Below are 23495 nucleotides of genomic sequence, written 5' to 3' on the forward strand. Positions count from 1 at the left end.
TCCGGAACCACGAGTATAGTTCTTACTCCTCTCCTTCGTATTATTCTCAGTACCTTTGGTATGAGAGGAAGAGGAGGGAACACATAAACCGACTGGTACACCCACGGTGTCACTAGAGCGTCCACAGCTATCGCCTGAGGGTCCCTTGACCTCGCGCAATATCTTTTTAGCTTTTTGTTGAGGCGGGACGCCATCATGTCCACCTGTGGCCTTTCCCAACGATTTACAATCATTTGGAAGACTTCTGGATGAAGTCCCCACTCTCCCGGGTGGAGGTCGTGCCTGCTGAGGAAGTCTGCTTCCCAGTTGTCCACTCCCGGAATGAACACTGCTGACAGTGCTAACACGTAATTTTCCGCCCAACGGAGAATCCTTGTGGCTTCTGCCATCGCCATCCTGCTTCTCGTGCCGCCCTGTCGGTTTACATGGGCGACCGCCGTGATGTTGTCTGACTGAATCAGTACTGGCTGGTCCTGAAGCAGGGGTCTTGCTTGACTTAGGGCATTGTAGATGGCCCTTAGTTCCAGGATATTTATGTGTAGGGAAGTCTCCTGACTTGACCACAGCCCTTGGAAGTTTCTTCCCTGTGTGACTGCCCCCCAGCCTCGAAGGCTGGCATCCGTGGTCACCATGACCAGTCCTGTATGCCGAATCTGCGGCCCTCTAGAAGATGAGCACTCTGCAGCCACCACAGCAGAGACACCCTGGTCCTTGGAGACAGGGTTATCAACCGATGCATCTGAAGATGCAATCCGGACCACTTGTCCAACAGGTCCCACTGAAAGGTTCTTGCATGGAACCTCCCGAATGGAATTGCTTCGTAGAAAGCTACCATCTTTCCCAGGACTCGCGTGCAGTGATGCACCGACACCTGTCTTGGTTTCAGGAGGCCTCTGACTAGAGATGACAGCTCCTTGGCTTTCTCCTCCGGGAGAAACACTTTTTTCTGGTCTGTGTCCAGAACCATCCCCAGGAACAGTAGACGTGTCGTAGGTACCAGCTGTGACTTTGGAATATTGAGAATCCAACCGTGCTGTTGTAGCACTTCCTGAGATAGAGCTACCCCGATCAACAACTGCTCCCTGGACCTCGCCCTTATCAGGAGATCGCCCAAGTACGGGATAATTAAAACTCCCTTTTTTTCGAAGGAGTATCATCATTTCGGCCATTACCTTGGTAAATACCCTCGGTGCCGTGGACAGACCGAACGGCAACGTGTGGAATTGAGGTACTCCTGGTGAGGATGGTAAATGGGGACATGCAGGTAAGCATCCTTGATGTCCAGTGATACCATGTAATCCCCCTCTTCCAGGCTTGCAATAACCGCCCTGAGGGATTCCATCTTGAACTTGAATCTTTTTATATATGTGTTCAAGAATTTCAAATTTAAAATGGGTCTCACCAAACCGTACGGTTTCGGTACCACAAACATTGTGGAATAGTAACCCCGTCCTTGTTGAAGGAGGGGCACCTTGACAATCACCTGCTGGGAATACAGCTTGTGTATTGCCTCTAACACTGCCTCCCTGCCTGAGGGAGTTGTTGGCAAGGCAGATTTTAAGAAACGGCGGGAGGGAGACGTCTCGAATTCCAGCTTGTACCCCTGAGATACTACTTGAAAGATCCAGGGATCCACCTGTGAGCGAGCCCACTGATCGCTGAAGTTTCTGAGACGGGCCCCCACCGTACCTGACTCCGCCTGTGGAGCCCCAGCGTCATGCGGCGGACTTGGCGGAAGCGGGGGAGGACTTTTGCTCTTGGGAACTTGCTGTATGTTGCAGCTTTTTCCCCCTACCTCTGCCTTTGGGTAGAAAGGAGGCGCCTTTAACCCGCTTGCCCTTATGGGGTCGAAAGGACTGTACCTGATAATACGGTGCTTTCTTTGGCTGTGAGGGAACCTGGGGTAAAAATGCTAATTTCCCAGCTGTCGCTGTGGAAACTAGGTCAGAGAGACCATCCCCGAACAACTCCTCACCCTTATAAGGCAAAACTTCCATGTGCCTTTTTGAATCTGCATCACCTGTCCACTGCCGGGTCCATAAACCCCTCCTGGCAGAAATGGACATTGCACTAATTTTAGATGCCAGCCGGCAAATATCCCTCTGTGCATCTCTCATGTATAAGACTGCGTCTTTTATATGCCCTATGGTTAGCAATATAGTGTCCCTGTCTAGGGTGTCAATATTTTCTGACAGGGAATCTGACCACGCAGCTGCAGCACTGCACATCCATGCTGAAGCAATAGCTGGGTGTGTATATACAGACTTCAGGATCGCCTCCTGCTTTCTATCAGCAGGCTCCTTTAGGGCGGCCGTATCCGGAGACGGTAGTGCCACCTTTTTTGACAAGCGTGTGAGCGCTTTATCCACCCTAGGGGGTGTTTCCCAACGTGACCTATCCTCTGGCAGGAAAGGGTACATCATTAGTAACCTTTTAGAAATTACCAATTTTTTATCAGACGAAGACCACGCTTCTTCACACACTTCGTTTAATTCCTCAGATGAGGGAAAAACTACTGGTAGTTTTTTCTCCCCAAACATAATACCCTTTTTTGTGGTACCCGGGGTAATATCAGTAATGTGCAACACATTTTTCATTGCCTCAATCATGTAACGTGTGGCCCTATTGGAAGTTACATTTGTCTAATCGTCATCGACACTGGAGTCAGTATCCGTGTCGACATCTGTGTCTGCCATCTGAGGTAGCGGGCGTTTTAGAGCCCCTGATGGCTTTTGAGATGGCTGGGCAGGCACAGGCTGAGAAGCCGGCTGTCCCATATCGTCAAACCTTTTATGTAAGGAGTTGACACTTCCACGTAATTCCTTCCATAAGTCCATCACATTAACAGGCATCTGCTCCGCCTCCACATAAGCCTCCTCATCATACATGTCGACACAGCCGTACCGACACACCGCACACACACAGGGAATGCTCTGACAGAGGATAGGACCCCACAAAGCCCTTTGGGGAGACAGAGAGAGAGTATGCCAGCACACACCAGAGCGCTATATAACACAGGGATCCGACTATAAATGAGTGTTTTTCCCTTATAACTGCTTATATAATATATACTGCGCCTAAATTAAGTGCCCCCCCTCTCTTTTTTACCATTTTGTATGCAGGACTGCAGGGGAGAGCCAGGGAGCGATCCTTCCAGCGGAGCTGTGAGGGAAAAATGGCGCCAGTGTGCTGAGGGAGATAGCCCCGCCCCTTTTTCGGCTGACTTTCTCCCGTTTTTTCTGGAAATCTGGCAGGGGTTAATTTACACCTATATAGCCTTTTGGACTATATATGGTGTATATTTGCCAGCCAAGGTGTCTTATTGCTGCTCAGGGCGCCCCCCCCCCCAGCGCCCTGCACCCATCAGTGACCGGAGTGTGAGGTGTGCATGAGGAGCAATGGCGCACAGCTGCAGTGCTGTGCGCTACCTTGTTGAAGACTGAAAGTCTTCTGCCGCCGATTTTCTGGACCACTTCTTGCTTCTGGCTGTGTAAGGGCTCCGGGACCGGACGATCGAGGTCGGGCCCTGTGTTCGATCCCTCTAGAGCTAATGGTGTCCAGTAGCCTAAGAAGCCCAAGCTAGCTGCAAGCAGGTAGGTTCGCTTCTTCTTCCCTTAGTCCCTCGTAGCAGTGAGTCTGTTGCCAGCAGATCTCACTGAAAATAAAAAACCTAATTCTAACTTTCTTTCTAGCAGGCTCAGGAAAGCCTCCTAGTGTGCATCCAGCTCAGCCGGCACAAAAATCTAACTGAGGTCTGGAGGAGGGTCATAGTGGGAGGAGCCAGTGCACACCAGTTAGTCCTAAAGCTTTCTTTAGTTTGTGCCCAGTCTCCTGTGGAGCCGCTATTCCCCATGGTCCTTACGGAGTCCCAGCATCCACTTAGGACGTCATAGAAATTGTTTTAACTAATATACAATGCAGGGACCATCCTAGTGCTTCATATACAATCCATGTACCATCCAAGTAACCAATATACAATACAGGGACCATAGTAGTGACCCACAAAGACAATCCAGGGTCCGTCCTAGTGATCCATATACAATCCAGGGACCATCCAAGTAACCAATATACAATACAGGGACCATAATAGTGACCCCCAAAGACAATCCAGGGCCCATCCTAGTGATCCATATACAATCCAGGGACCATCCTAGTAACCAATATACAATACAGGTACCATCCTAGTGACCCATATACAATCCAGGGACCATCCAAGTAACCAATATACAATACAGGGACCATCTTAGTGACCCATATATAATCCAGGGACCATCCAAGTAACCAATATACAATCCAGGGACCATCCTAGTGACCCATGTATAATACAGGGACCATCCGAGTAACCAATATACAATACAGAGACCATCCTAGTAACCCATATACAATACAGAGACCATCCTAGTGACCCATATACAATCCAGGGACCATCCAAGTAACCAATATACAATACAGGGACCACCCTAGTGACCCATATACAATCCAGGGACCATCCAAGTAACCAATATACAATCCAGGGACCATCCTAGTGACCCATGTATAATACAGGGACCATTCGAGTAACCAATATACAATACAGAGACCATCCTAGTAACCCATATACAATACAGGGACCATCCTAGTGACCCATGTACAAATCAGGAACCATCCTTGTGACCCATGTACAATACAGGTACCATCCTAATGACCCATATACAATACAGAGACCATCCTAGTGACTCATATACAAGGACCATCCTAGTAACCCATATATAATACAGGGACCATCCTAGTGACCCAAAGACAATCCAGGGTCCATCCTAGTGACCCATATACAATCCAGGGGCCATCCTAGTAACTCATATACAATACAGAGACCATCCTAGTGACCAATGTACAATACAGGTACCATCCTAATGACCCAAATACAATACATGGACCATCCTAGTGACCCATAAAAAAATACAGGGAGCCATATACAATACATGGACCATCCTACTGACCCTTATACAATATTTTATCAGGGACCCATTTATAATTTATAATTTTTAATATATAATTTATAATTTTATCAGGGACCCATTTACAATACAGGGACCATCCCATATACAATACAGGGACTCATATACAATACAGGCACCATTCTAGTGACCCATATTCAATACAGTGACCATCCTAGTGACCCATATACAATACAGGGACCATCCTATTGACCCATATACAATACCAGGGACCATCCTAGTTATCCATATCCAATACAGGGACCATCCTAGTGACCTATACATACCCTCCGACTGTACCTTTTTAGCAGGTACAGTACCTTTTTTTTTTTTGGTCTGTACCGATTTTTGGCTCTCTAGACTTCCATTGAAAGTATAGGAAAAGGGGCGTGACAACTCCCCATTTACCTGTGGCCACGCCCCCTTTTTCAATTTGTACCAATTTTTGTGTGTAAAATGTTGGAGGGTATGCCTATTTACAATATCAGGGACCATCCTAGTGACCCATATACAATACAGAGACCATCCTAGTGACCCATATACAATACAGGGACCATCCTAGTGACCCATATACAATACCAGGAACCATCTTAGTAACCCATATACAATACAGCTACAATTCTAGTGACCCTTGGGGGTCATTCCGAGTTGATCACTCGCGAGCTAGTTTTAGCAGCCGTGCAAACGCTATGCCGCCGCCCACTGGGGAGTGTATTTTAGCTTAGCAGAAGTGCGAACACTTGTGCAGCCGAGCTCTGCAAAAACAGTTTGTGCAGTTTCAGAGTAGCTCTGAACCTACTCAGCGCTTGTGATCACTTCAGCCTATTCCTGTCCCAGCAAGCGCCCAGCCACGCCTGCGTTTTTTCAGACATGCCTGCGTTTTTGCAAACACTCCCTGAAACTGGTCAATTGACACCCAGTAACGCCCCATTCCTGTCAATCTTCTTGTGGCCGTAGAAGGAAAACTTCGCTAGAACCTGAGCACAACCACAAAGAGCTTTGTACCCGTACGTTGCCCGTGCGCATTGCGGGGCATACGCATGCGAAAATCGGCAGCGAGCGATCAACTCGGAATGACCCCCCATATACAATACCTGGGGCAATCCCAGTGACCCATATACAATGCAGGGACCATACCAGTGACCCATATACAGAGGTTTTTTTTTTTTTCCTAGTAATCTTATAGTCCCCACCTGTTGGATTTATGATTATAGCGCAGTATTTAGTCTATGATAGGCGTACTATACACAGTAGTTACCTGCGGCCACTGCATATCTCCAGCTCCGGGAAAACTGTTCCATATTTCATTTAAAAGTGGGAATATTTGTATCACATCAGATGTCAGGACTACATGTATTATACCTATACACTGGCAACTTGTCATTTACTGTTGATTAAATATGTTAATTTAATTCTGCAGCGTCCCCAGCGCCGGTGTTACATTAATGTTGGTTATAGTTACTCTGATATAAAACTGGCCCACTACTAGGGATTAATGTGACCAAAATACACCCTACTTCCGGTATCTGCGTTCCATCACCTAACAGCCTGTGCGTTCCAGACTACTTCCGGAATCTGCGTCCCATCACCTTAACAGTCAGTACGTTCCTCCCTACTTCCGGTAAATGTGTTTAATCGCCTTACAGCCTTTGCGTTCCACCCTACTTCCTACTTTGAGTTCAAGCGATTCCTACCCACGCTCCCGTCAGTGCGTTTCACTCACAGGAAAAACTTTAATATCCGGTGCTACAACTTCCGAGTGTAGAGAGTCCAGTCTTGCACCAAGAGGTACTGTACTGTACAGGAGGAGCAGCCTGTGGTGTCCTGTTATTATTATTATTATCCAGGAGGAACAGCCTGTGGTGTCCTGTTATTATTAATTATTATCCAGGGAGAGCAGCCTGTGGTGTCCTGTTATTATTATACAGGAGGAGCAGCCTCTGGTGTTCTGTAATTATTATACAGGAGGAGCAGCCTGTGGTGTCCTGTTGTTGTTATTATTATTACCCAGAGGGAGCAGCCTGTGGTGTCCTGTTATTATTATACAGGAGGAGCAGCCTCTGGTGTCCTGTTATTATTATACAGGAGGAGCAGCCTGTGGTGTCCTGTTGTTGTTGTTATTATTATAATTATTATACCGGGGGAGCAGCCTGTGGTGTTCAATTATTATTATTGTTAAACAGGAGGAGCAGCCTGTATTATCCTGATATTATTAAACAGGAGAAGCGTCCTGTGGTGTTCAGTTGTTGTTGTTATTAATATTATTATACAGGAGGAGCAGCCTGTGGTGTCCTGTTATTATACAGGAGGAGCAGCTTGTGGTATCCCGTTATTATTATACAGGAAGAGCAGCCTGTGGTGTCCTGTTATTGTACAGGAGGAGCAGCCTGTGGTGTCCTGTTGTTATTATTATACAGGAGGAGCAGCATGTGGTGCCCTGTTATTATTATACAGGAGGAGCAGCCTGTGGTGTCCTGTTGTTGTTGTTATTATTATTATTGTACAGGGGGAGCAGCCTGTGGTGTGTTGTTGTTTACTATTATTATTATTATTATTATTATTATACAGGAGGAGCAGCTCGTGGTGTCCTGTTGTTCTACAGGAAGAGCAGCCTGTGGTGTCCTGTTGTTGTTGTTGTTATTATTGTTATTATTATTATTATTATTATTATTATACAGGGGGAGCTGGCTGTGGTGTCCTGTTGTTATTGTACAGGGGGAGTAGCCTGTGGTGTCCTGTTATTATTATACTGGAGGAGCAGCCTGTGGTGTGTTGTTGATGATGATGATTATTATTATTATACAGGGGGAGCTGCCTGTGGTGTCCTTTTATTGTTATTATTATTATTATTATACTGGAGGAGCAGCCTGTGGTGTCATGTTGTTGTTGTTGTTGTTGTTGTTGTTGTTGTTGTTGTTGTTGTTGTTGTTGTTATTATTATTATTATTATTATTATTATTATTATTATTATTATACAGAGGGAGCAGCCTGTGGAGTCCTGTTATTATTATACTGGAGGAGCAGCCTGTGGTGTCATGTTGTTGTTGTTGTTGTTATTATTATTATTATTGTTGCGGTGATATGTGATTTCATCATTTGTGCAGAGTCACATATTACCTGAGACTGATGGAATTCTCTATTGTTTGTCCCTTGTTTCCTCCATTCTGGTGCCCTGTCCCTGTATTATTACCCTCTTCTTTTTTCTTTTACTATTGGTGTAACATTATGCAGCTCAGCGTTATGTGACGGCCTCTAAGGAGCCTTATGGGGCTAATTCTTACATATCTATTACTTGTGTTCTCTGTGATTTGTCTTATATTTATTCCTAGACACTACATCTGTGAGGAACCGTTGTCTTTATTATACGTCACACATTCTGTATTCTCACTGATTAACTGAGGATGGATACGGACAGGAGTCAGAAGACTGAGATGATAATAAATATCACCCTGGAGATCATCTACCTGCTGACTGGAGAGGTGAGGGGATCTGGGAGCGTCACAATGACGTCACTTATATCTATAGTAATAATACAGGGACATGACTGGGGAGGTGAGGAGATCTGGGAGCGTCACAGTAACATCACATATCTATAGTAATAATATGTGGACATGACTGGGGAAATGAGGGGATCTGGGAGGGTCACAGTGACATCACTTATCTATAGTAATAATACTGGGACATGACTGAGGAGGTGAGGGAATCTGTGAGTGTCACAGTGACATCACTTCTATCAATAGTAATAATACAGGGACATGACTGGGTCGGTCAGGGGATCTGGGAGCATCACAGTGACGTTACTTATATCTATAGTAATAATACAGGGACATGATTGGGGAAGTAAGGGGAAATGGGAGTATCACAGTGACGTTACTTATATCTATAGTAATAATACAGGGACATGACTGGGTCGGTCAGGGGATCTGGGAGCATCACAGTGACGTTACTTATATCAATAGTAATAATACAGGGACATGACTGGGGAAGTAAGGGGAAATGGAAGTATCACAGTGACGTTACTTATATCTATAGTAATAATACAGGGACATGACTGGGGAGGTGAGGGGATCTGAGAGCGTTACAGTGATGTCACATAGCTATAGTAATAATATAGGGTCAAGACTGGGGAGGTGAGGTGATCTGAAAGTGTCACAGTGAAATCACTTATATCTATAGTAATAATACAGGGACATGACTGGGGAGGTGAGGGGATCTGGGGGTGTCACAGTGACATCACTTATATCTATAGAAATAATACAGGTGCATGACTGGGGAGGTGAGAGGATCTGGGAGAGTTACAGTGACATCACTTATATCAATAGTAATAATACAGGGACATGACTGGGGAGGTGAGGGGATCTGGGAGCATCACAGTGACATCACTTATATCTGTAGTAATAATACAGGTACATGACTGGGGACATGAGGGGATTTGGGAGTGTCACAATTACATCACTTATTTCTCTAGTAAAAATACAGGAACATGACTGGGGAGGTGAAGGGATCTGGGATCGTCACTGTGACATCACTTATATCTATAGTAATAATACAGGGACATGACTGGGGAGGTGAGGGGATCTGGGAGTGTCACTGTGATGTCACATATCTATAATGATAATAAATGGACAGGACTGGGGAGGTGAGGGGATCTGAGAGCATCACAGTGACATCACTTTTCTCTAACGTCCTTGAGGATGCTGGGACTCCGTAAGGACCATGGGGAATAGACGGGCTCCGCAGGAGATAAGGCACTTTAAAAAAGCTTTGGATTCTGGGTGTGCACTGGCTCCTCCCTCTATGCCCCTCCTCCAGACCTCAGTTTTACACTGTGCCCAGACCAAGATGGGTGCACTGCAGAGAGCTCTCCAGAGTTCTCTGCCTGACAGCATTTTTGTTTGGATTTTTCTTTCTACTTTTTACTACTTTTTCACAGGGAGCACTGCTGGCAACAGGCTCCCTGCATCTAGGGACTGAGGAGAGAGGAGCAGACCTTCTTGTCAAAGATAGGCTCTGCTTCCTCGGCTACTGGACACCATTAGCTCCAGAGGGGGTGAATGCAGGTTCTTACTGGGCGTCCACCCCCGGAGCCGCGCTGCCGTTCTCCTCACAGAGCCAGCAGTGCAGAAGTCAGAAGACGTCTCAGGCGGCAGAAGCCTTCAGCTTCACTGAGGTAACGCACAGCACTGCAGGTGTGCTTCATTGCTCCCATACACCTCGCATACTACGGTTACTGTAAGGTTGCAGGGCGTAGGGGGGGGGGTTCACCCTGGGCAGCAATATAAACCTCTGCATGGCAAATAGACTATATACATGTACAGGTGGGCTCTGTACATGTATATAAAAGAGCCCCCGCCATATTTTACTAAGTTTGAGCGGGACAGTAGCCCGCCGCCGAGGGGGCGCGGCTTCTCCCTCAGCACTCACCAGCGCCATTTTCTCTCCACAGCACTGCTGAGAGGAAGCTCCCCGGACTCTCCCTTGCTTACACACGGTGAAAGGGTGCTTAAAAGAGAGGGGGGGGGCACATAATTGGCGGTTTACATATTACACAGTGCTGCTGGGGAAAAACATTTTGTGTTGGTCTCCAGGGTAATTGCGCTGGGGTGTGTGCTGGCATACTCTCTGTCTGTCTCTCCAAAGGGCCTTGGCAGGGATACTGTCTTCAGAAAAGGGGTTCCTTGTGTGTGTGAAGTGTGTCGGTACGCGTGTGTCGACATGTTTGACGAGGAAGGCTCGCTTACTGTGGAGGGGGAGTGTTTGAATGTCAGGTCGCCGTCAGCAACGCCGACACCGGAATGGGTGGATATGCTGAATGTCTTGAATGCAAATGTTAATCTATTGCATTAAAGGTTAGACAAGGCAGAAGCTAGGGATCAGTCAGGTAGCCAGTCCATACCTGTCCCTGTGGCGCCAGGGCCTTCGGGGTCTCAGAAGCGCACCATATCCCGATCGATGACACAGATACCGACACAGATACTGACTCTAGTGTCGACTATGAAGATGCAAAATTACAGCCAAAGGTGGCTAAGGGTATACGGTACATGATTATGGCCATTAAAGAGGTTTTGCATATTTCTGAGGAACCCCCTGTCCCTGACACGAGGGTGCACATGTATAAAGAGAAAAAGCCTGAAGTCACTTTTCCATCATCATCATTTGAATTAAGTGAATTGTGCAAAAAGGTTTGGGACTCTCCAGATAGGAGACCACAAGTTCCCAAAAGGATTCTTATGGCGTTTCCTTTTCCACAAACTTAGAGGATACGCTGGGAATCTTCACCAAAAGTGGACAAGGCGCTGACACGCTTGTCCAAAAAGGTGGCACTGCCTTCTCAGGATACGGCTTCCCTCAAGGAACCGGCTGATCGCAGGCAGGAAATTACCTTGAAGCACATTTCCACTCACTCCGATACTATTGCTAGACCGGCTATGGCGTCGGCCTGGGTTTGTAGTGCGGTGGTGGCATGGGCAGATTCCTTATCTGCGGAGATTGACACCTTAGATAGGGATGCCATTCAAATGACCATAGAGCATATCAGAGATGCTGCCTTGTATATGAGAGATGCACAGAGAGACATTTGTTTATTAAGCTCCAGAATAAATGCTATGTCTATTTCTGCTAGGCGACTCCTGTGGACCCGGCAGTGGACGTGAGATGCCGATTCTAAGCGGCACATGGAGTCCTTGCCGTACAAGGGGGGGGAGTTGTTTGGAGACGGCCTCTCGGACCTTGTCTCTACGGCTACGGCTGGTAAGTCGAATTTCTTACCTTATGTCCCCCCGCAGCATACTAAGAAGGCACCTCATTATCAAATGCAGTCCTTTCATTCCAATAAAAACAAGAAGGTGCAGGCATCGTCCTTTGTTACCAGAGGAAAAGGGAGGGGAAAGAAGCTGCACACAGCTAGTTCCCAAGAGCAGAAGTCCTCCCCTGCGTCTGCAAAGTCCACGGCATGACGCTGGGGCTTCCCGGGGAAAGGCAGATCTGGTGGGGGCTCGTCTTCGGTTTTTCAGCCACGTCTGGGTTCAATCGCAGGTGGATCCCTGGGCAGTAGAGATTGTTGCTCAGGGATACAGGCTAGAATTTGAAGACTTGCCTCCTCGCCGGTTTTTCAAATCGGCTCTGCCGACTTCCCCGTCAGAGAGGGAGTCAGTGTTGACAGCAATACAAAAATTGTATGTTCAACAGGTGATTGTCACAGTTCCTCATCTCCAGCAGGGAGAGGGATATTATTCAACCCTGGTTGTGGTCCCGAAACCGGACGGTTCGGTCAGGCCCATTTTAAACCTGAAATCTCTGAAATTGTACTTGAAAAGGTTCAAGTTCAAAATGGAATCACTCCGGGCGGTCATCGCCAGCCTGGAGGGGGGGGGATTGGATGGTGTTCCTGGACATAAAGGATGCATACCTTCATGTTCCAATATTCCCCCCCCCCCATCAGGCGTTCCTGAGATTTGCAGTGCGGGACTGTCACTACCAATTTCAGACGTTGCCGTTTGGGCTTTCCACGGCCCGAGGGTTTTCACCAAGTTAATGGCGGAAATGATGGTGCTCCTGCGCAGGCAGGGGGTCACAATTATCCCATACTTGGACGATCTCCTCATAAAGGCGAGATCTCGGGAGAAGTTGCTGGACAGCGTGTCTCTGTCCATGAAGACGTTGCAGCTACACGGCTGGATTCTCAATATACCGAAGTCCCAGCTAGTTCCTACAACGCGTCTGACCTTTCTGGGCCTGATCCTAGACACAGACCAGAAAAAAGTTTTTCTTCCGATCGAAAAGGTTCAGGAACTCATGACCATGGTCAGGAACCTATTGAAACCAAAGAAGGTTTCAGTGCATCAGTGCACGCGGGTCCTGGGGAAGATGGTGGCTTCATACGAGGCCATCCCTTTCGGCAGATTCCACGTGAGGACTTTTCAATGGGATCTCTTGGACAAGTAGTCCGGGTCCCATTTACAAATGCATCAAAGGATCACCCTGTCTCCCAGGACCAGGGTATCTCTCCTGTGGTGGCTGAACAGTGCTTACCTTCTAGAGGGTCGCAGGTTCGGCATTCAGGACTGGGTCCTCGTGACCACGGACCCAAGCCTCTGAGGCTGGGGAGCAGTGGCACTGGTAAGAAATTTCCATGGTCTCTGATCAAGCCTGGAGACTTGTCTCCACATCAACGTCCTGGAGTTGAGGGCCATATACAACGCCCTGCGTCAAGCGGAGAACGGTTCTGATTCAGTCAGACAATGTCACGGCAGTGGCTCATATAAACCGCCAAGGCTGAACAAGGAGCAGAGTGGCCATGGCAGAAGCGACCAGGATTCTACGCTGGGCGGAAGGCCATGTAAGCACGCTGTCAGAGGTGTTCATCCCGGGGTTGGACAACTGGGAGGCGGACTTCCTCAGCAGGCACGTCCTGCATCCGGGGGAGTGGGGACTTCATCAAGAAGTCTTTGCACAGATCGCGGATCGGTGGGGCCTGCCTAAAATAGACATGATGGCGTCCCATCTCAACAAAAAGCTAAAGCGGTATTGCGCCAGGTCAAGGGACCCTCTGGCGGTAGCGGTAGACGCTCTGGTGACACCTTGGGTATTCAGATAGGTCTATGTGTTTCCTCCTCTTCCTCTCATACCCAAGGTGTTGAGAATTGTAAGAATAAGCAGGGTCAGAACAATCCTCATTGAGGACTTGGTATCCGAAACTGCAAGAGTTGCTCACAGAAGATCTTCTTCCTCTAAGGCAGGACCTGCTGCAGCAGGGGCCCTGTCTGTTCCAAGACTTACTGCGGCTGCGTTTGACGGCATGACGGTTGAACGCCGGATCCTAGCGGAAAAAGGAATTCCAGAGGAAGTCATTCCTACCCTGATGAAGGCTAGGAAAGACGTGACATTGAAACATCACCGTATATGGCGGAAATATGTTTCTTGGTGTGAGGCCAGAGCTGCTCCTACGGAGGAGTTCCATTTGGGCCGTCTACTACAATTCCTTCAACAGGAGTGACCTTAGGCCTAAAATTAGGGTCCATAAAGGTGCAGATTTCGGTCTTATCCATTTTCTTTCAAAGAGAATTGGCCTCTCTTCCTGAGGTACAGACTTTTGTGAAGGGGGTGCCGCATATTCAGCCTCCCTTTGTGCCTCCGGTGGCACCTTGGGATCTTAACGTGGTGTTACGTTTCCTCAAGTCACTTTGGTTTGAACCACTTAAAACGATGGAGTTGAAATACCTCACGTGGAAAGTGGTCATGTTGTTGGCGTTCGCTTCGGCAAGACGTGTTTCAGAATTGGCGGCTTTATCGCATAAAAGCCCATACTTGGTTTTTCACGTGGATAGGGCAGAGTTGAGGACTCGTCCTCACTTTCTGCCAAAAGTGGTCTCATCTTTTCATGTGAACCAACCTATTGTCGTGCCTGTGGCTACAACGGACTTGGAGGATTCCGAGTCCCTGGATGTAGTCAGGGCTTTGAAGATTTATGTGACCAGAACGGCTTGGATCAGGAAGACTGAAGCTTTGTTTGTTCTGTATGCGGCCAACAAGGTTGGCGCCCCTGCTTCAAAGCAGACTATTGCTCGCTGGATCTGTAACACGATTCAGCAGGCGCATTCTACAGCAGGATTGCCGTTACCGAAATCGGTTAAGGCCCACTCCACTAGGAAAGTGGGCTCTTCTTGGGCGGCTGCCCGAGGGGTCTCGGCATTACAGTTGTGCCGAGCAGCTACTTGGTCGGGGACAAACACCTTTGCAAAGTTCTATAAGTTTGATACCCTTGCTGAGGAGGACCTCCTGTTTGCTCAATCGGTGCTGCAGAGTCATCCGCACTCTCCCGCTCGTTTGGGAGCTTTGGTATAATCCCCAAGGTCCTCACGGAGTGCCAGCATCCTTAAGGACATTAGAGAAAATAAGATTTTACTTACTGGTAAATCTATTTCTCGTAGTCCGTAGAAGATGCTGGGCGCCCGTCCCAAGTGCGGACTTCTTCTGCATGACTTGTATATAGTTATTGCTTACATAAGGGTTATGTTATAGTTTTCGGTGATACCGTGGCTATGTTGTTGTTCATACTGTTAACTGGGTAAGTTTATCTTAAGTTATACAGTGTGATTGGTGTGGCTGGTATGAATCTCGCCCTTAGATTTACAAAAATCCTTCCTCGTACTGTCCATCTCCTCTGGGCACAGTTTCCCTAACTGAGGTCTGGAGGAGGGGCATAGAGGGAGGAGCCAGTGCACACCCAGAATCCAAAGCTTTCTTAAAGGGCCCTATCTCCTGCGGAGCCCGTCTATTCCCCATGGTCCTTACGGAGTCCAAGCATCCTCTACGGACTACGAGAAATAGATTTACCGGTAAGTAAAATCTTATTATATCTATAGTAATACAGGGACATGATTGGGGAAGTGAGGGGATCTGGGAGTATCACAGTGACGTTACTTATATCTATAGTAATAATACAGGGACATGATTGGGGAAGTGACGGGATCTGGGAGTATCACAGTGACGTTACTTATATCTATAGCAATAATACAGGTACATGACTGGGGAGTTGAGGGGATCTGGAAGCATCACAGTGACATCACTTACTGTATATCTATAGTAATACAGGGACATGACTGGGGAATTGAGGGGTCTGGGTGTATCGCTGTAATGTCACATATCTATAATAATAATACAGGGACATGACTGGGGAGGTAAGGGGATCTGTGAGCATCACAGTGACGTCACAAAGCTAGGGACATGATTGGGGAGGTGAGGGTTTCTGGGAGTATCACAGTGACGTTACTTATATCTATAGTAATAATACAGGGACAAGACTGGGGAGGTGATGGGATCTGGGAGTGTCATAGTGACATCACTTATATCTCTAGTAATAATACAGGGACATGACTGGGGAGGTGAGGGGATCAGGGAACGTCACTGTGACATCACTTTTATCTATAGTAATAATTCAGGGACATGACTAGGGAGGTGAGGGGCTCTGGGAGCGTCACAGTGACATCACTTATATCTATAGTAATAATACAGGGACATGACTGGGGAGGTGATGGGGTCTGAGAGTGTCACAGTGACATCACTTTTATCTATAGTAATAATACAAGGACATGACTGGGGAGGTGAGGTTATCTGGTTAGGTGAGGTGGTCTGTGAGTATCACAGTGACATTACTTATATCTATAGTAATAATACAGAGACATGACTGGGGAGGTCAGGGCATCTGGGAGCGTCACAGTGACATCACATATCTATAGTAATACAGTGACATGATTGGGGAGGTGAGGGGTTCTGGGAGTGTCACAGTGACACCACTTATATCTATAGTACACTTTTATCTTTAGTAATACAGTGACATGACTAGGGAGGTGAGAGGATCTGGGAGTGTCACAGTGACATCAGTTATATCTATAGTAATAATACAGGGACATGACTGGGGAGGTGAGGGCATCTTGGAGCGTCACAGTGATGTCACATATCTATAATAATAATAATAATAATACAGGGGCATGACAGAGTAGGTGTGGGGATCTGGGCGTGTTACAGTGACATCACATATCTATAGTAATAATACAGAGGCATGATGGGAAGGTGAGGGGATCTGCGAGCGTCACAGTGACATCACTTGTATCTATAGTAATAATACAGGGGCGTGACTGGGGAGGTGAGGAGATATGGAAGTTTATACAATGATATTTGATGTGTCCCCCTATACCCAGGGTTACACGGTAGTGAGGAAGACATCCGGTAAGTTCGAGACACCCAGCAGCTGTCCCCGTGTGTCAGGAAGACTGAGCAGAACCCAGAGCCCCATCACGGTGCCTCCACCTCACTCACTGATACATGAGAGACACAATAACCAGAAGATCCTAGAACTCACCAACAAGATCATTCAGCTGCTGACTGGAGAGGTGACTGCTGGGAATGGGACATTATACAGTAACACCGGGGAACGTGTCTGGGTGATGACTGGAGAGGTGACTGCTGGGAATGGGACATTATACAGTAACACCAGGATATGTGTCTGGGTGATGACTGGAGAGGTGATTGCTGGGAATGGGGCATTATACAGTAACACCAGGGGATGTGTCTGGGTGATGACTGGAGAGGTGACTGCTGGGAATGGGGTATTATACAGTAACACCAGGGGATGTGTCTGGGTGATGACTGGAGAGGTGGCTGCTGGGAATGGGACATTATACAGTAACACCAGGCGACGTGTCTGGGTGATGACTGGAGAGGTGACTGCTGGGAATGGGATATTATACAGTAACACCAGGGGATGTGTCTGGGTGATGACTGTATCACTGTGTGTGTCAGGTTCCTATAAGGTGTCAGGATGTCCCTGTCTATGTCTCCATGCAGGAGCGGGAGTATATAGAGGAACACAGGGGTCTGTACAAGGACGTGATGATGGAGAATCACCGGCCCCTCACATCACTGGGTAAGAGGAGACTGTCATGTATTGTACAAGGGAGAGCAGGTATGGGGGGCCCTATATACACACATCATCTGATAATCACATATATACAATGTACTCAGTCACTTTGTGTCTCCTACAGATGTGCCCAGTAATAGAGATACCCCAGAGAGATGTCCCCGTCCTCTGTATTCCCAGGACTGTACAGAGGAGAATCACAGGACCCCACAGGAGGATCAGGTAGGTGGGATTTAGGGTCTCGCCAATATACCAAAGTGACTGTAACTATGTGATCTGTAAAGGAGCTGTGTGTGTCTTATACACTGATATTATACTGTTTACTATCAAATAATGAATAAGCCTTATTATAAAGTGTTCATTATTGTTGGTATTTAGGGTGAAGATAGGAGTAATGTGACTGATATGAAGGTAGAAGATATAGAGGGAGAAGATGAGACATATGTGACTGATATAAAGGCAGAAGATATAGAGGGAGAAGAAGAGACGTATGTGACTGATATAAAGGCAGAAGATATAGAGGGAGAAGAAGAGACGTATGCGACTGATATGAAGGCAGAAGATACAGAGGGAGAAGAGACGTATGTGACTGATATGAAGGCAGAAGATACAGAGGGAGAAGAGACGTATGTGACTGATATGAAGGCAGAAGATAAAGAGGGAGAAGAAGAGACGTATGTGACTGATATGAAGGCAGAAGATATAGAGGGAGAAGAAGAGACGTATGTGACTGATATGAAGGCAGAAGATATAGAGGGAGAAGAAGAGACGTATGTGACTGATATAAAGGCAGAAGATATAGAGGGAGAAGAAGAGACGTATGCGACTGATATGAAGGCAGAAGATATAGAGGGAGAAGAAGAGACGTATGTGACTGATATGAAGGCAGAAGATACAGAGGGAGAAGAAGAGACCTATGTGACTGATATAAAGGCAGAAGATATAGAGGAAGAAGAAGAGACGTATGTGACTGATATGAAGGCAGAAGATACAGAGGTAGAAGAAGAGACGTATGTGAGGGGTGATCTGCAGTGTAAGGAGGAGGAAATCCCTACAGATATCAGCACAGGTGAGCAATAAACACTTTATTTTATTTATTTACAGTTCCTTATATAGTGCATAAAATTCTGTTGCCCTTTACAATTGGAAACAGTGATAAAATAAAACCAAACGAGTGAAAACAGTGAGATAACAAGAATAGGTAATAACAGAAATTCATAGAGGTAGGACGGCCCTGCTTTCAAGCTTACAATCTATAGGGAAGTAGGCATTGATAGACAAGGATAGGTGTTGACTATTGCAAAAAGGTCCACCAGATTGCAAAAGTCCTTGGTGGGCTGTATGATATGGTTACACAGCAATGTTGGCCTGGTGTCGGGAGGATAGGAAAGTGAAGAAAGTAAAAACATGTGAGGTTATGTGTGGACTCTACAGTGGGGATGTAATTGGAAAGTAAAGTATATGAAGCTATGTGGGCATTTCCAGAATTCGATAAACTCACCTTCAGGAATTGCTTAAAGTTTTGGAGACTAGAGGAGAGTCTTATTGTGCGTGGGAGGGCATTCCACTATTTTATTACAGAATAGAGTCCCATATTCTCCTTCCTCAGTCACTACAGCAATATCTCATTCTACACCCTTTTCTGTCAGTGCAAACTAATGAGAGATATGTATCTGACCATTGGAGGAGTCCAGAGCCATCAGCCCCTATTATACTCCTGCTCTCCCATTCACATCATGTCACTGTATGTTACCAGCCCAGAGATCTGACCAGTCTCCTCACGACACTCTGTGGTGTATCATATACATCAGGGGACATCAGCCCCTATTATACTCCTGCTCTCCCCCTCACATCATGTAATTTTGTGTTACCAGTCCAGAGATCTGACCAGTCTCCTACCCATACACTCTGGTGTATCTCATACATCAGTAGCCATCAGCCCCTATTATACTCCTGCTCCCCCTCACATCATGTCACTGTATGTTACCAGCCCAGAGATCTGACCAGTCTCCTCACGACACTCTCTGGTGTATCATATACATCAGGGGACATCAGCCCCTATTATACTCCTGCTCTCCCCCTCACATCATGTAATTTTGTGTTACCAGTCCAGAGATCTGACCAGTCTCCTACCCATACACTCTGGTGTATCTCATACATCAGGAGTCATCAGCCCTTATTATACTCCTGCTCCCCCTCACGTCATATCACTGTGTGTTACCAGCCCAGAGATCTGACCAGTCTCCTCCCCACACTCTCTGGTGTATCTCATACATCAGGAGTCATCAGCCCTTATTATACTCCTGCTCTCTCCCTCACATCTTGTCACTGTGTGTTACCAGCCCAGAGATCTGACCAGTCTTCTTCCCACACTCTATGGTGTATGTTATACATCAGGAGCCATCAGCCCGTATTATACTCCTGCTCTCCCCCTCACATCATGTAATTTTGTGTTACCAGTCTAGAGATCTGACCAGTCTCCTACCCACACACTCTGGTGTATCTCATACATCAGGAACCATCAGCCCCTATTATACTCCTGCTCTCTCCCTCACATCATGTCACTGTGTGTTACCAGCCCAGAGATCTGACCAGTCTCTTCCCCCATACTCTCTGGTGTATCTCATACATCAGGAGCCATCAGCCTGTATTATAATCCTGCTCTCCCCTCACATCATGTCACTGTGTTACTAGCTCCGAGAACTGACCAGTCTCCTCCCCACACTCTCTAGTGTATCTCATACATCAGTAGCCATCAGTCCCTATTATAGTCCTGCTCTCCCACTCACATCATGTCACTGTGTGTTACCAGCACAGAGATCTGACTTGTCTCCTCCCCACACTCTCTGGTGTATCTCATACATCAGGGGACCTCAGCCCCTATTATACTCCTGCTCTCCCCCTCACATCATGTCACTGTGTGTTACCAGCCCAGAGATCTGACCAGTCTCCTGCCTACACACTCTGGTGTATCTCATACATCAGGAGCCATCAGCCCCTATTATACTCCTGCTCTCCACCTCACATCATGTCACTGTGTGTTACCAGCCCAGAGTTCTGACCAGTCTCCTCCCCACACACTCTGGTGTATCTCATGCATCAGGAGCCATCAGCCCCTATTATACTCCTGCTCTCCCCCTCACATCATGTCACTGTGTGTTACCAGCCAAGAGATCTGACCAGTCTCCTTCCCAGACACTCTGGTGTATCTCATACATCAGGAGCCATCAGCCCCTATTATACTCCTGCTCTCCCCCTCACATCATGTCACTGTGTGTTACCAGCCCAAAGATCTGAACAGTCTCCTCCCCACACTCTCTGGTGTATCATATACATCAGGGGACATCAGCCCGTATTATACTCTTGCTCTCCCCCTCACATCATGTAATTTTGTGTTACCAGTCCAGAGATCTGACCAGTCTCCTACCCACACACTCTGGTGTATCTCATACATCAGGAACCATCAGCCCCTATTTCTCTGACGTCCTAAGTGGATGCTGGGGACTCCGTCTGGACCATGGGGATTAGCGGCTCCGCAGGAGACAGGGCACAAAAATAAAAGCTTTAGGACTAGGTGGTGTGCACTGGCTCCTCCCCCCTATGACCCTCCTCCAAGCCTCAGTTAGGTTTTTGTGCCCGGCCGAGAAGGGTGCAATCTAGGTAGCTCTCCTGAGCTGCTTGGAATAAAAGTATAGACTTAGGTTTTTTTATTTTCAGTGAGTCCTGCTGGCAACAGGCTCACTGCATCGAGGGACTAAGGGGAGAAGAAGCGAACTCACCTGCGTGCAGAGTGGATTGGGCTTCTTGGCTACTGGACATTAGCTCCAGAGGGACGATCACAGGCCCAGCCATGGATGGGTCCCGGAGCCGCGCCGCCGGCCCCCTTACAGATGCTGAAGACAGAAAAGGTCCAGAAATCGGCGGCAGAAGACGTCCATGTCTTCCTAAAGGTAGCGCACAGCACTGCAGCTGTGCACCATTGCTCTCAGCACACTTCACACCTCGGTCACTGAGGGTGCAGGGCGCTGGGGGGGGGCGCCCTGAGACGCAATGAAAACACTATATATGACTAAAAATACATCACATATAGCTCCTGGGCTATATGGATGTATTTAACTCCTGTCATTTTACCTCAGAAAAAGCGGGAGAGAGGCCGCCGAGAAGGGGGCGGAGCCTATCTCCTCAGCACACAAGCGCCATTTTTCCACACAGCTCCGCTGGTAGGAAGGCTCCCAGACTCTCCCCTGCACTCCTGCACTACAGAAACAGGGTAAAAAAGAGAGGGGGGTCACTTATTTGGCTAGATATAGATATATTGCAGCTATAAGGGATAGACACTTATTTATAAGGTTGTACCTATACATATATAGCGCTCTGGTGTGTGCTGGCAAACTCTCCCTCTGTCTCCCCAAAGGGCTAGTGGGGTCCTGTCCTCTATCAGAGCATTCCCTGTGTGTGTGCTGTGTGTCGGTACGCGTGTGTCGACATGTATGAGGAGTAAAATGGTGTGGAGGCGGAGCAATTGCCTGTATTAGTGATGTCACCCCCTAGGGAGTCGACACCTGACTGGATGGTCTTATTTAAGGAATTACGTGATAGTGTCAGCACTTTACAGAAAACTGTTGACGACATGAGACAGCCGGCAAATCAGTTAGTGCCTGTCCAGGCGTCTCAGACACCGTCGGGGGCTCTAAAGCGCCCATTACCTCAGTCGGTCGACACAGACACGGACACGGACACTGACTCCAGTGTCGACGGTGAAGAAACAAACGTATTTTCCAGTAGGGCCACACGTTACATGATCACGGCAATGAAGGAAGCTTTGCATATTTCTGATACTACAAGTACCACAAAAAAGGGTATTATGTGGGGTGTGAAAAAACTACCCATAGTTTTTCCTGAATCAGAAGAATTAAATGAAGTGTGTGATGATGCGTGGGTTTCCCCCGATAAAAAACTGCTAATATCTAAGAAATTATTGGCATTATACCCTTTCCCGCCAGAAGTTAGGGCGCGTTGGGAAACACCCCCTAGGGTGGATAAGGCACTCACACGCTTATCAAAACAAGTGGCGTTACCGTCTCCTGATACGGCCGCCCTCAAGGAACCAGCTGATAGGAAGCTGGAAAATGTCCTAAAAAGTATATACACTCATACTGGTGTTATACTGCGACCAGCGATTGCCTCAGCCTGGATGTGCAGCGCTGGGGTGGCTTGGTCGGATTCCCTGACTGAAAATATTGATACCCTTGACAGGGACAGTATGTTATTGACTATAGAGCGTTTAAAAGATGCGTTTCTATATATGCGTGATGCACAGAGGGATATTTGCACCCTGGCATCAAGAGTAAGTGCGATGTCCATTTCTGCCAGAAGATGTTTATGGACACGACAGTGGTCAGGTGATGCGGATTCCAAACGGCACATGGAAGTATTGCCGTATAAAGGGGAGGAGTTATTTGGGGTCGGTCTTTCGGACCTGGTGGCCACAGCAACAGCTGGAAAATCCACCTTTTTACCCCAACTCACCTCTCAGCAGAAAAAGACACCGTCTTTTCAGCCTCAGTCCTTTTGTCCCCATAAGGGCAAGCGGGCAAAAGGCCAGTCATATCTGCCCCGGGGTAGAGGAAAGGTAAAAAGACTGCAGCAGACAGCCTCTTCCCAGCAACAGAAGCCCTCCACCGCTTCTGCCAAGTCCTCAGCATGACGCTGGGGCCTTACAAGCGGACTCAGGTGCGGTGGGGGGTCGTCTCAAGAGTTTCTGCGCGCAGTGGGCTCACTCGCAAGTAGACCCCTGGATCCTACAGGTAGTATCCCAGGGGTACAGATTGGAATTCGAGACGTCTCCCCCTCGCAGGTTCCTGAAGTCTGCTTTACCAACGTCTCCCTCCGACAGGGAGGCAGTATTGGAAGCAATTCACAAGCTGTATTCCCAGCAGGTGATAATCAAAGTACCCCTCCTACAACAGGGAAAGGGGTATTATTCCACACTATTTGTGGTACCGAAGCCAGACGGCTCGGTGAGACCTATTCTAAATCTGAAATCTTTGAACACTTACATACAAAGGTTCAAATTCAAGACGGAGTCACTCAGAGCAGTG

General features: G+C 47.5%; 1 protein-coding gene across 1 annotated transcript in view; it reads left to right on the forward strand.

Annotated features, from left to right (window-relative positions):
* The first annotated feature begins 6655 nt into the window (after positions 1 to 6655).
* LOC135036374 (oocyte zinc finger protein XlCOF29-like) overlaps positions 6656 to 23495 on the forward strand; it is a 41226-nt gene continuing 24386 nt past the window's right edge. Inside the window, exons 1-6 of the mRNA XM_063954441.1 lie at positions 6656 to 6764; positions 8306 to 8455; positions 16676 to 16867; positions 17322 to 17400; positions 17519 to 17616; positions 17773 to 18463. Coding sequence (XP_063810511.1) covers positions 8378 to 8455; positions 16676 to 16867; positions 17322 to 17400; positions 17519 to 17616; positions 17773 to 18463 — 1138 coding nt within the window. The 5' untranslated portion in view covers positions 6656 to 6764; positions 8306 to 8377. The remainder of the gene's footprint in view (positions 6765 to 8305; positions 8456 to 16675; positions 16868 to 17321; positions 17401 to 17518; positions 17617 to 17772; positions 18464 to 23495) is intronic.

The sequence above is a fragment of the Pseudophryne corroboree genome, unplaced genomic scaffold, assembly GCF_028390025.1.
Source record: "Pseudophryne corroboree isolate aPseCor3 unplaced genomic scaffold, aPseCor3.hap2 scaffold_644, whole genome shotgun sequence".
Lineage (NCBI taxonomy): Eukaryota > Metazoa > Chordata > Amphibia > Anura > Myobatrachidae > Pseudophryne > Pseudophryne corroboree.